This window comes from Montipora capricornis, chromosome 6 (genome assembly GCF_036669925.1).
Source record: "Montipora capricornis isolate CH-2021 chromosome 6, ASM3666992v2, whole genome shotgun sequence".
In the NCBI taxonomy this organism is placed as follows: domain Eukaryota; kingdom Metazoa; phylum Cnidaria; class Anthozoa; order Scleractinia; family Acroporidae; genus Montipora; species Montipora capricornis.
This window is the reverse complement of record NC_090888.1, coordinates 67,547,396-67,562,395: the sequence shown is the minus strand read 5'-3', so window position 1 is coordinate 67,562,395 and position 15,000 is coordinate 67,547,396. Positions and strand designations below refer to the sequence as shown.

The 15,000-nt window shown below is 37.6% G+C and overlaps 3 protein-coding genes and 1 pseudogene across 3 annotated transcripts in view; 2 read left to right on the top strand and 2 right to left on the bottom strand.

The window, feature by feature from the left end:
* The window catches only part of LOC138050777 (uncharacterized), a 6,722-nt gene extending 490 nt beyond the window's left edge, over positions 1 to 6,232 (bottom strand). The window contains exons 1-5 of the mRNA XM_068897062.1: positions 5,538 to 6,232; positions 3,137 to 3,210; positions 2,735 to 2,826; positions 2,301 to 2,410; positions 1 to 1,619 (exon numbers count right to left, since the gene is read on the bottom strand). The exon at positions 1 to 1,619 is cut by the window's left edge and continues 490 nt beyond it. Coding sequence (XP_068753163.1) covers positions 1,257 to 1,619; positions 2,301 to 2,410; positions 2,735 to 2,826; positions 3,137 to 3,210; positions 5,538 to 6,092 — 1,194 coding nt within the window. The 5' untranslated portion in view covers positions 6,093 to 6,232 and the 3' untranslated portion in view covers positions 1 to 1,256. The remainder of the gene's footprint in view (positions 1,620 to 2,300; positions 2,411 to 2,734; positions 2,827 to 3,136; positions 3,211 to 5,537) is intronic.
* The window catches only part of LOC138054327 (uncharacterized), a 60,959-nt gene that overhangs the window by 31,533 nt on the left and 14,426 nt on the right, over positions 1 to 15,000 (bottom strand).
* LOC138052979 (uncharacterized) lies at positions 6,346 to 10,887 on the top strand (annotated as a pseudogene).
* LOC138052978 (probable serine/threonine-protein kinase DDB_G0271682) overlaps positions 11,264 to 15,000 on the top strand; it is an 8,666-nt gene continuing 4,929 nt past the window's right edge. The window contains exon 1 of the mRNA XM_068899618.1: positions 11,264 to 11,594. Within this exon, the coding sequence (XP_068755719.1) occupies positions 11,328 to 11,594 (267 nt within the window). The 5' untranslated portion in view covers positions 11,264 to 11,327. The remainder of the gene's footprint in view (positions 11,595 to 15,000) is intronic.

Genomic DNA, 15,000 nt, shown 5'->3' with positions numbered 1-15,000 from the left:
GGGCACCCAACGTCAATTTTCGGAAAATATCTGTTCGGAGGGCGATTTGACATCTAGAATTTTCGGAACATTTGTTGTAAAATTGCTTGCTTGCCTGCCCATTATAGGATTTTCGAACAACGAAAACATGGTATAATTGCCCATTTTTAACGGAGTTTTACCCTAAAAAGGTCACCTAGAATTTTCGGGAGCCTTTTCCCTGGCTGAAATTTTCGAAAAAGGTTAAGTTTTGATCCCTATAATTTTCGGATCACTAGACTTTCAGCTAGGAAACCCGAACAGATGAAAAATTTCTAGGGGATAAAAATATGCCCATATCTACCGTTTTTAAAAATACTAAACTAAAATATGTTTAACAATGCTATGTTTAATTGGTTTTGAACTATATTCTCGTTGGGTGCCCCTGAGATTTGCTGGAGATCTCTTTGCAATTTTCTTTTCCTGCATCTAAGTTGATCTATAGAAATATACACATTAATACAGGGCTCGAAACTGCGACTCATGCACTCGCAAAAGCAACTAAGGGAATTTTTACGGTTTCGCGACAAAAACAGTCACGTTAGTCGTAAAATCGAGATTACTACTAGCTCACTCTGTCAATTCAAGAAACGTTTAAAAAAATGCAGTGTTTGACGTTTGTGACATGTTGGCGTTTTTTCTCCGCATTTCAAGATATGGTGCACTAATGAGAGAGTTGTTTGTTAAAAATTGGCGACTAACTTTTTCCATTTTGTGATTACAACTTCGTCTCTGTCCTTAACAAATGCTACCCATAGCTTTCCTTAATTTCAAGCCCTGCAGTGACAATCATGACAACTAAATAATTTCAAGTCATTAAAGGAGAACTGTTCAAAATTTTATCAATCCAGGGCATCTTAAAGTACACTTAACCACAAATATTTTTGTGTCGCTCAGGATAATCTCTCCTCTTTCAACAGGCAGCTTTTACCCTTTCACCTGATCCGCGACTGTCAGCTTATAGATGCATGGGTATAATATTGTCCCTGATCTGACATCACAAACTGCTTCAAAACATGCAAACATCTTTTGAAGCAGCTTGTGAGATCAATTCAGGAATAGACCCATGCATCTCTAAGCTTAGTCGTGGATCAAAAGAACCCCTTGTTTTGTTAACTCTGACTAACTTTGCAATGCTAAATAATTAAGGTAAAAATCGTAAAATGTTTGTTAAGAGGTGCAAAGATTTGTCTTGCTTACAAAATAATATTTGAGGTTAGGTTAAAAAGCAATAATGTTTAGCTTAGTGCAAATTCTGGTGCATTTTCTGGTGCAGGGCGGGTGGAGTTGGCACCAAGTCTCCTTCTTAGGGTCATGCTGGCACTTCTCTGAGTTCTCCTCCGAGTTACCTTCCTGTCAAGGCTCGACATGAGGTCATTAAGTTCTCTGCTCCTCCAAGGAAGAGGTCTGATGCAGAGAACTCTTGGTTTCGGTGCATCAACATCTGAATCTGAGTCTCCTTGGTAAGAATTATCAGAATCATCTGTCATGGATTCTTCGGAAGACATAAACTCATTCTTCATGCACGGCAAATATCTTGCCTTGTCCGGCTCCGCTATAGTGCTTGACTGTTTTAAGGCATTGCACCGCTTCAGCCGTTTCTACGAAGCAATAATTATAAAGAAAATAAACATAATGTATAGAAATAATAATCACGCAAAGATCAGTACGTTATTAAGTTAGTTTGAAAAAATTTTCAGTAGTTCTTTCAGGGGCCTTATCACTTATTGTTGCTCGATCTAGTTGCTCTTGATGTCATGATGACTCAACTGAGAACCAGAGTATCACTTGCCGTGGGAGTTGCTACTTTGCTACAAGAGACTATTCTGTCCTGAAGTATAATTATCTATTTAAGTCCATAAATAGGCCATTTCCGAGTTCAAGTCTGCCTCCTCTTCAAAGCGAGTCTACGTGCGAAGTTTTTGTGATGGTAATTAGTTCTACTTTACATATGAATGAAAATTAATTTTCATAAAAAAAACTTTGCACTTGGACTTGCTTTGAAGATGAGGCAGGCAAGAACCCAGAAATGGCCTATTATTATCATCATACTTATGGCCATTATTGTTATCATCACCATAATCATTAAATAAGTAATGCAAAACTAGAGCTGAACAGATTTCTGTTGGCTACACAATACAATACAAATCATACAAATTCCGTGAAGTAGTTCTCCATATACGGTATTATAATAAAAAATAGTTTAATTTTCCTTCAGTTCCTGTTTTTGAGTGGTAATAATAATTATTATTATTACCGGTAGTTAATGATTAAGTGCTCACCCCATTTTTCCTACTCCTGACACGCTGTTCTTTTAATACTCTTTCCTCAAGTTTGTTAGCAATGTTCTTTGCCCTTCGCTTTTTTGTTCTAAAATGAACACGCATAGCAGCTGTTGGACAAAAAAATAACGAATGAGGACGGAATATATTTTCAGTTGACAAAAAACTTTCATTTTGCTTGTACACAATACAGCAATGGCAAAGATTTTCCTGTTATCATTTTTAATTGATGGAATAGTTTGTCTATTGCACAGCAAACAATCCAGCCAATTTACTAAATAAATCAACTGTACTGTCTACACATACAGTATTTAGGAATAATATCATCAAAATGCCTTGCAATGACATAATTTATACCTGATTTGATATGCATGCATTACATCATTAATCAAATTACTGACATTTCACATTTTAATTAAGTTACATACATGTACCTCTTATGATATTAGCAGGTGTTGTTGTATCTGTGCTGCGTACTCCGTCAATAATTGAAGCATTGACAGGAGCATTGCGAGGATCAGAGAACCTAAAACATATGTTGAAAGAACCCTCCATTACTGGGATGATTATAAATATTTGAGAGTGCACTGAGGTACAAAAGATAATGAATCAATGGTATTAATGCCTCGTGTTTTAGTTGGCATTTTCATGTACAACATGCAATGCCTCATTAAACATCTCTATTATAATAACATAATTTGACAGACATGGGGAATTAATTGCCGCCATCCATGTATCAACTGAAGGCTTAATTTGATCTCTGTTGACCTGTTCAAAAGGGCGAACACAAAATGGACAAAACAAAAAGACACAACTACATGTATTAAGAACTTCACCCTTTAGACAAATCCCAATGAATCTCTTGTCCATCTGGCCCAGTTAAACTTGCATACACATCTCTAACATTTGCCTGAGAAGAAATAATTATTAACAATGTGTGTGAAAAAACTGGAAGGTTTTCTTGTTCTCACCATCACTTTGGAGAACAAGGATTGTTGCTTTGTACCTTGCAATGATCATTGCACTTAATCATTTTCCTATTTTACTGTAGTCATCCCACAAAACAAACCATAACTGGAGCACCTTCTGATAGTGTCTAGAAAGCGATAACCACGATGTCCATTACTGTATCTTTTTGAGACAAAAACTCAAGGGTATCTATATAAAACTAACTGTGAAAGTATTTGAAAGCTTACTACACATACAGTAACAAATACACATACTTCCCACAGCAACTATAATTATGAACTATGTAATGAACATGCAGATAAGTTGATAGGTACTCTAGACCACAAGTAACAAATTGATTATGATTGTAAACCTAAATTGATATTGCTAACTTTCATAGTTTTTGATATGAATTACTTGATTGCTTTGTAAAATAGCAGATCCATTTATAATGAACTAAGTGGTGTGCAATTTGTATATGTAATTGCATGATTCTTTCTCAAGCAATTTGGAATAAATAAGCACTAGTGAATTTTTTGAAAGATGCTTATTTATCACAAATTGCATGAAAAATCACATGATTACTTATTAATAATGGTTAGCAGAAGCAACAAATTGCACCATGAATTGGGCCATCAGGGCTAGCATTTGATTGGCTATCAACACAAAAAGTTCCCCTTTATGGCACTAATTTCACTTAGCTGCACTCTGTTTGGGATAAATTGATGTGCTCTCAGCCAATCAATACACTGAAATTTTTTCATGTATATCATTATTAGGTCTGAAACCATAAGTGTGATTTAAAATCACACTGAAATCACACTTATGATTTCAGACCTAATGATAACCATTACAATTTTCTCAAATTTGATAATGGCCCATTAACTGCTTTATTTTTCACTTATTATTGTGTTAAGTTGTAAGAGGATGGTGAAATCAGACAGTTAGCTGTAATCGAACAGTTACATCAGCGAACAATATTAAGAGCTCTCAGCTTCATCCACCAATCACAGAATTTATCACAATAACCATAGCAACAACCACTTACCATACCAAACTGGGGATTTTCCAAAATGGAAGAATTTGCAACATTAAAGAGTGACATAGGAATGCATAATTTGTTTTCTCAGAAAATTGTAGTGGCTATGATTAATTGGTAACACGACTTGGAGTCGCGCGTCCAATTCTGTCTGTAATCAGATTCGTGAGTAAACAAATCAGACTCCTGCTACTCGGTCGTGTGATTTTGTTAATTACTCAATTCTGATTGGCTGAGAGCAGTGCAGTTCAAGTGTAACACAGAGCAAAAAGTATAATTATTATACCACAACAAGTTGCAAAAATAGTGAAGACACTTCACCTTCTTGGGGCGTTATTAAATTCCCTATTATCTCTCACACTGCAGCCCCCCTCCTTCCCTTATCAGTGTTGCTAGCAGGACAAAAAAATGTTGGAAACTTAAGCTGCCAACATTGACAGGGGGAGAGGGGAGAGGAAGTGGGAAAGGTTTAAATTCTAGATACGGCGGGCATTGGAAGCTAGAAAAGGTGGTTTTTAATGAAAGTGTCTCAACAATTTTGCAATTTGTTGCAGTGCAAATTACACATCGAAAGTCTGGATTATGATTAGGTAAAAAAACAAAGGGTTTGGCCAAAACCTATCAAGCCTTTAGTTTTCAAATCAAGCATGCACCCTGGATGGCACCATTTATCCTTGACTACGTGATACGCCTGGCTTTCTTCTGCTTCACCATCTTGAGTTTTTTCATGAATATTATTAATAAGTAATCACATGATTTTTCTCATGCAATTTGGAACAAATAAGCACTTGTAATTTTATTCAAGAATTACAAATTGCATTTGTGGTCGTCCTGCTTATTTATTTCAAACTGCACTCGAAATCATGTGATTACCTGTACAAATTGCACTCCAGTCGGTTCAATTACCATTATTAATCACACTGTTTTGGATTGTATTATCAATTTTTGAAACATGTTTGAATCATTAATGGCATTATTGGCCATTTAAGTGTGTTCCAATGCAACATGATTCTTAATTTCTTACGGTACATTTCTTGTTGGTGTTCATACTGTTTGAATACCGATTCAAAAGCACCAACTTTTCGCGCGCTTTTTACAACTCATGTTGACACGTACATGTATCTCTCTCTCACCGAATGAAAAAATGTGTGTACAGAAGGTCACATAAACCAGATCGTTATAAATCACAAGACCTAACATCAAAATCTCAACTTACAAATGGTACCCATTGAGAATCATTAAAAACTTACCGACACCTCTTTTGGTAGCCGCTTTCTCCGAATTTGAGAGGTATATTGCTCGTTCTCTTTCTCCAGCCGTTCAGAGAGCTTTTTCTCCAAAAGAGCATTGAATTGCTCCTGCCGTGTAAAGAATTCTTGCACCCTAGCAATGAAGTCATGACCCTCACTTGAGTCGGAGCGGTTTGTAGAGGCGGCCAGATTCAGTGGTGCCAGACAACGAGACCTAACGGTGCTTTCTTGTCGCCTCGGGATCAGCGGAGCTGGCGTAGCGTTTGGCGAACCAGTCGGCGTAGATATTGAGGAAATACTACTTCTAGGCAAGTGTGGATCAGATGATCTGATCGGTGTCCTGTCTGTTTCGAGCTCCACAGTGGTTGGTGGTGTCGAAGATACCGATTCGTTCAGGGCTGCAATGCATTCAGTTCGTCCCCGCGATGAATTGGACGGGTTAAAAGAACTAGGATTATTCTCGTTCGATAAACCCGTGTCGGTAACGATGTCATTTCGGCCGCCTCTGGTTCTACTTCTTCGTTTACTTGGATGGTTTGGTGGTAAACGCGCCATTTTCCAATAGGATCAGTATCAGGAGATTGACCTTTCCTACTCGCGTCAACGAAAAAGGACAAACTTGAGATGATCGCCCGCCTATATTCAAACCCTAAATCTGTCAGCACCTAAAATGTCTACCAATGGAAATCAGAACATATTTTGTGGATCTGGCCAAAAAGTACATTTATTCTCATTGGCTGCTTCCCATGATGATACCGCTGTTCTTCCACTTGAGACTTCATTCCTCGGTGAACATGGCTTCCAGGAAACGACGATTTTGTCAGCACTGCCAAGAGTATGTATCCGGGAGAACATATAGGGAGCATTATGATCTGTATTTTAATAAGAATACAGCCCAGTGGGAGACAATTGAATCTTCCGACGAGGAAGGTAGCAGCCGACGCGAAGCACATTTTGACGTGTATGATGATGATGATAGTCGAGCCGACGATCAATTTCACTGTGATGATCAAGATGCACCCAAGACGGCGCCTGAAGGTAACTTCCGTTCAAATTTTAAATTGTCAAAGTAAACACTACATGTAGTCTACTTAATTACAGAAAGATGTCCAAGTATGTTTAAATGGGTGGTGTTATAAAAAAAAGAAAATTGGACTGGTTCAAAAATTATGTACTGGCTCAAAAAAATTAAACCAGAGGTCAAAATTGAACGACAACATATACAAGATAAAAATAAATAAGTACAGTTTCATTAATGTACATTTAAGATTACATGTAAAATCTACTAAGAAATCAGTCTGAGAGCAATTATACATGATAGGCACAAATGAAACTCACAAAAATTTATGTTTATTTGCTTCAATCCAATCAACAGCATCCAGTGGTGTTCCAATACACAATCTAGAAGAAGAAGATTGCTATTTATTGCAAGGGGACACTGCCAATTGCAGTGACAGTGACACAGGCATGAACGATTTGATCTATCATGAGAGGATACAACCAGACTTTCTTACTGAAGCTTGGGATTTAGCAGAAGAGGATGTTAACAAAGATTTTCCACAAGCCCAGTGTCAGTTGCCCTCAGTGCGTGTTTGTCCAATTTCAAGAGTATCCGGAAATGCAAAATTTACAAGTATTGTTAATTGGATGCTGATCTTCTTATGCCTTTGGGCCTCATTTTGTTCACTATCAGACAATGCATTTGACATACTTCTTGCTTTTTTGAGGGCCATGTTTGACTCCCTTGGGACCATTTTCCCAATAATTACAAGTTTTGCTGTGCTGGTACCCAAGTCCGTTCATTTGCTTCGTAAACAAGTTGGAATTGACCAAGACAGGTTCATAAAATATGTTGTGTGTCCAAAGTGTCACAGCCTGTATAACTTTGAGGATTGCTATGAACAACTGCATGGGAGAAAAGTAACAAAGAAGTGTGAATTTGTCCAGTTTCCACATCATCGTCAGGTTTTTCGACGCACAAAATGTGGTGAGCCACTTTTAAAACAAGTGTTATTGAAGAGTGGTGAAATCAAATTATATCCATTCAAAGTATATTGTTATAACAGTACCATAGAAAATCTCAAGCAATTCCTTCAGAGGCCTGGATTTGAGACAAAGTGTGAGATGTGGAGAAGAAGAGATATTCCTGATGGATTTCTAGCTGACGTATTTGATGGACGTGTTTGGAAAGAATGGCAGTATGTGGATGGGAAGCCATACCTTGCAGCACCCAGGAACTATGCTTTTATGTTGAATGTGGACTGGTTCCAACCTTTTAAACATTCCTTGTATAGTGTAGGAGCTATGTACATGGTGTTAATGAATTTACCAAGGACTGAAAGGTTTAAGCCAGAAAATGTGTTTTTAGTTGGGGTCATTCCAGGGCCCCATGAGCCAAAACTAAACATTAATGCCTACTTGCAACCACTTGTAGCTGAATTGAATGTTTTGTGGAATGGTGTCAGTATTAAACTTCATGGTTCAACGCCAACAACATTATTTCGTGCTGCACTTCTTTGTGTGGGGTGCGATGTCCCTGCAGCAAGGAAAGTTTGTGGCTTTACAGGTCATGCCTCAAATAAAGGCTGCTCAAAGTGTAACAAGTATTTTCCTGGAACAGTGACCACAAAAATTGATTTTTCTGGGTTTGATCCTTGTCCTCAGAGAAATAACTTTGAACACCGAGAACAAGCACAAGAGATCCTGAACCAAACCTCAGCAGGTGACTCTGCAGACTTAGAGCAAAAATATGGTACCAGATATACTGAACTTATGCAATTGCCCTATTTTGATTGTGTACGCTTTCACATTGTGGACCCAATGCACAACCTGTTTACAGGTACAGCAAAACATGTTTTGAAGAACATTTGGCTGGATTCAGACAAGCCATTGCTTGACAAGAAAGACCTGGTTCACATTCAAGAGAAACTAGACAAAGTGAAAGTTCCAGCCAGTGTTGGAAGGATGCCCAAAAAAATTAGGAACAACTATGGGGGTTTCACTGCTGACCAGTGGAAATCATTTACTGTTCTATTTTCCATATATGCTTTGTGGAATATCTTACCAAACAATGACTTGGAACTCTGGCGTGATTTTGTCATGGCCTGTGTATTCTTGTGTTCTTCAAGCCTGACTGAAGCCAAAGCAATGTTGGCTCACTCGTACCTTATGAAGTTTTGCAAGCGTTTTGAAGAGATTTATGGCAAGGATAAGGTAACCCCAAACATGCACTTACACACACATCTTCTAGACTGTGTCTTGGATTATGGACCTGTTTATGCATTTTGGTTGTTTAGCTTTGAGCGCTACAATGGTATTCTTGGAGACTATGGGACCAATCAACGTGCAGTTGAGATACAGTTAATGCGAAAATTTCTTTCAAATCAAGTAATGAAAGACATTCCCCTCCCGGCTATGTTTCGTGAAACCTTTGAACCCTTGCTGATGAAACTTTCAGCAAAACAATCAGGAACTCTACAAGAACTTTTTCCTGACCACTGTTTACCTTCAAAGATTATCCAAGCTAGTTTGCTCTCCATTGGGTGAGTGCAGAGGGGTGGTCAGTGGGGCAATGCTGACTCTCATTACATCTGCTGTGGTCCGTATTCTCATGATAGTTTAGATGCTGCTGACCTCGTTAATCTTAAGAAATGCTATAATGCTATTTTTGATGGAGTTGATGAAGGTTCTGTTACAACACATTTCGATAAATTTGCATGCTGCAAATTTCATGGAGACTTGCTTGGATCCAGTAATTCAAGAGGTGACAGATCTGCATTTATCCTTGCAAGATGGTGTACACTTGGGGGCTCAATTGATACCTCTGGAAGTGATTTGCGCCCAGGAGTCATTGAGTTCTTTATGAAGCAAAACATAAAGGTTAATGAACAATATGTGCCTTGTATAGTGGCCTTGGTACATTGGTTTCAAGCCCATCCTTTAAGACACTCCTTGGGGGCACCTGTGGAAGTGTGGTGCAGAAACCTCTTTGAACCAGAAGGTGATGCAACTTTCATTCCTGTGCAGAGAATCTATGGCAAGTTCATACCAGCATATGACATTGTTGCAGAAGAAAATGTTCTTGTGGTTTGCCCTCTCCCTCGCAAGCTCCAGTGTTAAAATTTTACTGTTCAGTTTCAGCCATAGTCATGCATTAATGAATAATTGAAAGTTAGTTTTGCTTGCATATCTTTGGGTGTTGTGGAAGTACTGGTGGGCGTATAATGCCAGCCACGGGACCCTTTTATTTCATCAAATCAGCAAAATGACATTCAATAATAATAATAATAATTATTGTACAGTATAAGAAACTCTTGTAATCTGATTGGTTATCTGCCACCCTGATTTCTGCATAAACTGAACAGTTGCACATGTCATGCATCTATGATCGGACAGTAGTATACGTCGTACTTGAGTAAATGGACATTATTTTTTCTCAATTTTGCGAGTGGGCGGAATTCTGCAAATCCTGGAATCTGATAGGCTCTGGGAGAGGGGAGAATTTTGCTCGTTCGCACCAACCCAGGCAGAATCCTAGCGCTGGTTGTGCGAGCTTGTGTGATGAGCCGGCTTTAGGACCAAAAATATATGTTTTGAAGCCTTTTAATTGTTTTTAAAATTAAACGTCGCTTTACAAATAAATTAATATTTTGAACAGAATCGACTAATCATAGCAGTACTGCCTCATATTTCTCGTTTGATAATACATGTATATGTAGGCATCACAGGGCAGCCTTAAGCAATGGTTCCCAGCCAGCACATCTTTTTAGGAAAAAATTAATAGACCGGTTATTACCGGCCTTGGTCAGTCTGTGTAGGGAAGGATTGTGCCCTTTGTCTCTAGTACAGCCCTTGGCCTGTGGCCTGGGCCATACTTGAGACCTCAGGCCTCTAGGGCGGTGAATACATGTGTATGTAGCTTCAAGTCGATGTTAGGTGTGCTTGAATGGTTTCTCCTTTTTCCCCAGATCTATGAAAATGCCCAAAAAGATAAGCCAGGAATTCTTGTCATGCAATTCAATGAGCAATATTGTGCTATTGCAGGCCATGCACTGTGTTCTTGGCTTATTTTGAAATTATATTACTTCCCCAATAAACTAATGCTCCCTGGATTGTACTCACTCATTCCTGTTATCATTACTAAACAGATGCATGTAATTTTGTGATACGTTTCTTTTAAGTCACACAAAAGAATTACTGTAGTTGCATCAAGCTAGAAAAAGAATGATAGGGATAGGAAAATACTTTGGTCACTTTCAAACTGTTTTCATCACTTTTGTATAAGGACTAAAAAATGTTAATTTCATTTATTTGTTTTGATGTAGGAGCAATACAGTCAAACCTCAATTAATGTCTCTGTTCCTTATTTTTGTGTGCTAACTACTAGATATGAGCAAACATTGACTCCAGTTGGCATTAATAGGGAAGCACTGCCTTGCATTCGGTCAGCCTGTGCGACTTCCTGTGATTGTGTGACAATGGAACGCAGCACTACGAGCCAACTGAGCCACCGGTGCGATGCTTGTGATTATGTACTAACATTGTTTTTTTTCTCTTGGGACCATTGTAAGTCTCAAGAGAAATTGGAAACAATTTGGACAAAGATATTTTGATATGTTGTGGAATTGTGCGTCTGTTATTATACTGATCAGCGGTTGTTTTGCAAATATACATAACGTGACATAACGTACCTACCGAAGACCTTACCGAATACATTTTTGGCGGGATGGCGGCGGGAAGCTCCGAGACCGTCTTTTAACGTACTGTAGATTTAGTGTTTTTCTAGTCGTCATGGGCAAAAAAAGTCGTGAAAATACAAAGGAGGAAGTAAGACGTATGACCCGGGAAAGGAAAAAACGCAAAAGGCGAGAAAGACGACTACAAAAAGAAAGGTTACTTTTGTCAGATTTACAAGGCGAGAAGGATTACTTCGAGAGACAACGAAAAATCTGCGACTACATGTCGCGGAAGTATTACGATCGATTGAACTCGCTCCTCAGACGTGAAGAAGCTCCGAGGAATAAATCAGTTGTTGAGGAACCCAAGTCGCAGAGGAAGGTTAGTGCAGTTTTGTTTTATCGCGTGTGACGGCAAAATTCTAAAACTTTGCTTTATATGAACGCTGCGGGACTGAACTTGATAGAGACTAGACCTACAATCACGGACAAAACCTGTTGAGACAAAGCGACATTTTTGGTAGTCCGACAACTTATCCAAATGTTCCACTTAAAAGCCGCCCTTCATATGGGACTGTCACAAGACTCAGCAACATTGACTGAGAGGGGAGGGGAGTGGGAGGGGAGAGTAAGTACATGTAGGAATGGGTAAAAATGAAGATGAATTTGTGTCACTGTCTCAACAGGTTTGTCCAATACTGTAGATATAATAAATTTAGGCTTTTTCCCCTTCAGATATACGTAACATTGCATATCTTGGATTGATTTTAAGCTGATTATTTACCTTGCGATAAGGTAGTTTCTTTCTGTATAATTTATAGATAATCTTGACAATCTGGATGTGCTGTAATAAGTTTAAGCTCAACAGCAACAAATCAGAGCTACTTAATGTTAGTTTTCGGTATCGGCCTCTTCCCCTGCTAACCTCTGTTTCAATTAGTAGTGCTGTAGTACAGTCATCATTCATGGCTCATACATCTAGGTGTACTTTTTGACAAGAGTTTAACATTTGAGGAACAAATGCATGCTTTTATAACTTGTAGGTTAGGCAATGAGAATGCCCTTTTATACAGTCTGGGAAAATACCAGATCCAGAGGTTACAATCTGTACAGGACAGCGCCGCTCGTCTCGTTAAGGGTCTCTTTAAATTTGATCGTATTTAACCATAACTTTTTGTTTTCAAGATCTTGTTATTGGCTTTTAAAACAATTTAGCCCCTACTTATATTGGTCATTTATTAACACAGTATACCGGGGTATTCCTAGTTGTTGTCTCAGGTCATCCAGTCAGTCTTTACTGGTTGTACCAAGGTCCATCCAAAAGACTTAAGGTCACAGGGATTTTGTAGTGGCTAGCCCACAGCTGTGGAATGCTCTGCCCATTCATATGAGACAGCCTGGTATTTCATCAGCTACTTTTAAGAAAAGTCCGAAGACTAGCTTACCTTTTCAAAAGAGCTTTTTTGTAAATATTTTCTAAATTTATGTACCGGTAATCTCTGTTTCATTATCTTTTTAATGTAGTATTGTACTTGTAAAGTGCATAGTGCAGTTAGTGAATGTGGTGCTTTATAAATCTGTTCATTACATGTATTACTATTATTATTATTATTATTATTATTATTATTATTATTATTATGATTATTGTTAACTACAGTTGATTATTAATATCAATATTTTATCGGAGGTGAGGTGAAGAATTCAAGATACAGTAATATTCTAAGCAGTACTTTCTACAAGTGTGGTTGGCAAGCTTCGTGAAAATCCAAGGGGAAAAAAGCTATGAAATAATAATAATAATAATAATAATAATAATAATAATAATATCATATCATGATCCATAGTGATGATTAATTGGTTTCGATAGAGAAAACCACACGAAGTCACATTTTCAATGTGAATGCCACATTGTAAATATACAAACAAAAAAAAGGCATGCATAGGGTACGTGTCGTAGTGCAATAACACAGTGCTTTATTCCATAACTGCCAACTGAGCTGCGCTTTGTTTTCTAAGAAATTCAAGTAGTCTTTGCATAAAATGTGGCTCTAATAGTACACAATATTGTTTTGTTACCATACATTATTATAGTGGCATGGTAGAAAGATTGAAGACAATAAAGGGAATTGAGAAACATTGGCTTCAAGGAGGACACATTGATCATTTTCAAGTTTCCTTACAACTTCTTTTACATGGCAAGCTTAAGCCTGTGCTCTGAGCATCTGGCAGCTTTCTACGACAAAAGTTCACTATAGTTAAGCCCTGTCCAGTGGGGTTATGGATGGGAGACCTCAAAATAAATGACTTGCTGTCAGAAAACAAAGGACAGAAAATTCTATTTTAATGCTCAAAAATGTGAACCAATCAAGGTACAGATTTTGTTAGCCTGCTTTATGCAAAACAAATAATTTTATTGATGGAAAAGTAAATAAATATTGATAAACAGTTTTCAGGAAGAGCAGAAGGAAGTTTTTAGGAAGTGTTGATCAAGAATAAAATATTTTGCCATCAGCAACAAAATTTGCGACATGAAAACAACATAAACTTTGTACCGTGAATATAAAAAGTTACCATCAGTGAAACACATTTTGGGAGATTTTTGCTATGTTTGATATTTCTATTGTACTTTGGCTGCACAAGTAAATCGCAAAATTGAAAGTGACCGAATGTAGCAGCCGCCAGCTATCAAGTTACCTTACATGTTTACTGATAAATTTTATATATTAATTAACAGCTTGCAAAACAAAGGATACATCTGTGTCAAAGTAATGGCAAGTTACCAGGTTTTTATAAAGTTTGAGAAGAACTGTGCAAATTCAACACAGAGATCAGAATTGTCCAACTCTTGAGGTTGACCATTGTTTCTGCAAAGTCAAAAATTCACTCTCCTATAGAAGAGGTTATTTATCACCGGGTAATTGCATCGTTTTGGAAATAGAAGCTGCTTTATTATTCATCAGCGTCACAAATTTTTTCCGATTTTATTCTTGTATGGGATTGAAGTTTGGGATGCAGCTTACCAGCAAAAATACCTAGACAGAATCGACAGTTTTCTTAAGAGCACCTACAGGTTTGGCTTCACCACAAAGAAAACAACTATACTTGACTTAATTAAAGATAGGGACTCCAAGCTCTCTAAGAACGCAATCAGTGTTGATCATATAATTCATGATTTGCTACCTCCAAAGAGGAGACGTGTGTTCCATGAGCGCAAGCATGACTTTATATATTACTAGAGTTAAAACCGAACGCTTCAAGTATTATTTATAGATGCCTTGTTAATTAAATTCACCGTATAAACAGTGTAAGGAACTTAGTAATGTTACTAATTTTTATATATTCTTAATTATAACTTTCTTATCAACAAATTGTTAAGTTACACGTTTGTTGTTTTTGATTTTATTAAATACATATTGATTGATTGATTGATTGGTTTTGGGCCTCATTTGTTGAAACTCAAGCACACTTCCAACAGACCTGTTTATCTTCATGATTTTTGCACTGGCACTGTGGGTTTATTGCCATCATCGACTTTCGCTCTAACAGTCTTACAACCCAGTGACTGTGTAGTGCACTTGGAAAATCAATGTCATTTTTTTATACCCTTTTTTTCAGATTATAAGTAATCTGTGCTGATGGAAAAGGAAAAGTAGATCTGCTTTGAAAAAAAAGAACAAACCACAAATTTTATGTACAGACATTACAAATGCTGCTGAATCTTAAAAGGCATATTGACGTAGTTTGTCACACATTCATTTCACAAGTCAGATCTATACAATATTTGTCAT